At 43.0% G+C, this 1,164-nt stretch overlaps 1 protein-coding gene across 1 annotated transcript; it reads left to right on the top strand.

Moving 5' to 3' along the window:
* The first annotated feature begins 244 nt into the window (after window positions 1-244).
* On the top strand, window positions 245-1,164 carry LOC108324544 (dehydration-responsive element-binding protein 1B). Its single transcript, XM_017557485.2, has one exon. The coding sequence runs from the start codon at window positions 507-509 to the stop codon at window positions 1,086-1,088; it is 582 nt and encodes a 193-aa protein (XP_017412974.2). The 5' UTR covers window positions 245-506; the 3' UTR covers window positions 1,089-1,164.

Below are 1,164 nucleotides of genomic sequence, written 5' to 3' on the forward strand. Positions count from 1 at the left end.
ATAGGTACATATGGCATGACTGATTTAATTTTTTACTTTAAAAAACACCTAAAAAAATAATGTAAAGATAATGAATTGAAGAGACTTTGTTTAAAAAAAACATTTTGAGTAGACTCATAAAAGTTGTAATAGACACTACTAGGCTGAAATCTCTTTTTGAAACACAACAATAACCAACATTTTTTATTCAGTTTTCCCATGTGTTTCTGTGCACCAAAGTTCAGAGTCAGACACGTGCATCATAAAATATACTGGTCCAAACAATTTACGCACGCTTCTCACACCATCCTGGTGCCACAATGATATGTCGCTGTAGTTCTGTCAGGTTCCGTGCCAACGGTATCCTCTTGGGGCCGCAAGCAACCCGTAACATACCACACAAGTTCCCACCTCACTAATTTTTTCCCTCCCAGTATAAAACCACCCTCGTTCAACACTTTTCTACTGTCACTAAGCCTAATCCCTTACAACTACAGTGCCAACTTTTGGATTAACACTGTGCACAAATGCAGAAACGAAAACCAGGGAGGAAGAAGTTCCATGAAACACGTCACCCGGTGTACAAAGGTGTGAGACAGAGGAACGGGAAATGGGTGTCCAAGTTACGACAACCTAATAACAAAAACGCACGCGTGTGGCTTGGAACCTTCGCACGCCCCGACATGGCTGCTGTTGCGTACGACGTTGCTGCTTTGGCTTTCAAGGGTGATAACGCTTCCTTGAACTTCCCTGACGCGATTTCTTCATTGCCGCATCTCAACTCGGCTACGTCCTCTGTCAAGGCGATTCAGATTGCCGCGACAGAAGCAGCGGAGAAGCACTTTTCTTGTGCCGAGTTTCAAAAGCTGGGAGACTATCTTTCTTCAGAGGGAGGTTCTGGAAGCTTCTCTTGGGATGAAGATTGTTCGGAGCTGTTATCTGAAGAGAGTTCTAGAAAGTTCTTTTGGGATGAGGAAGAGGTGTTTAACACGCCGGAGTTGTTGAACAGCATGGCGGAAGCGTTGATCATTACACCTCCTGCTTTGCAGAAAGGGTTCAATTGGGTTGGTGGGGAAACCACAGTAGATTTGACTCTGTGGCGAAACTGATGATCACTAGCGTAAATTCAAAAATTTATGAAAGGTTGAGATTTATTCAAAAGAACCAATCTTTGATGTACCATAT

This window comes from Vigna angularis, chromosome 3, assembly GCF_016808095.1.
Source record: "Vigna angularis cultivar LongXiaoDou No.4 chromosome 3, ASM1680809v1, whole genome shotgun sequence".
Classification (NCBI taxonomy): Eukaryota; Viridiplantae; Streptophyta; class Magnoliopsida; order Fabales; family Fabaceae; genus Vigna; species Vigna angularis.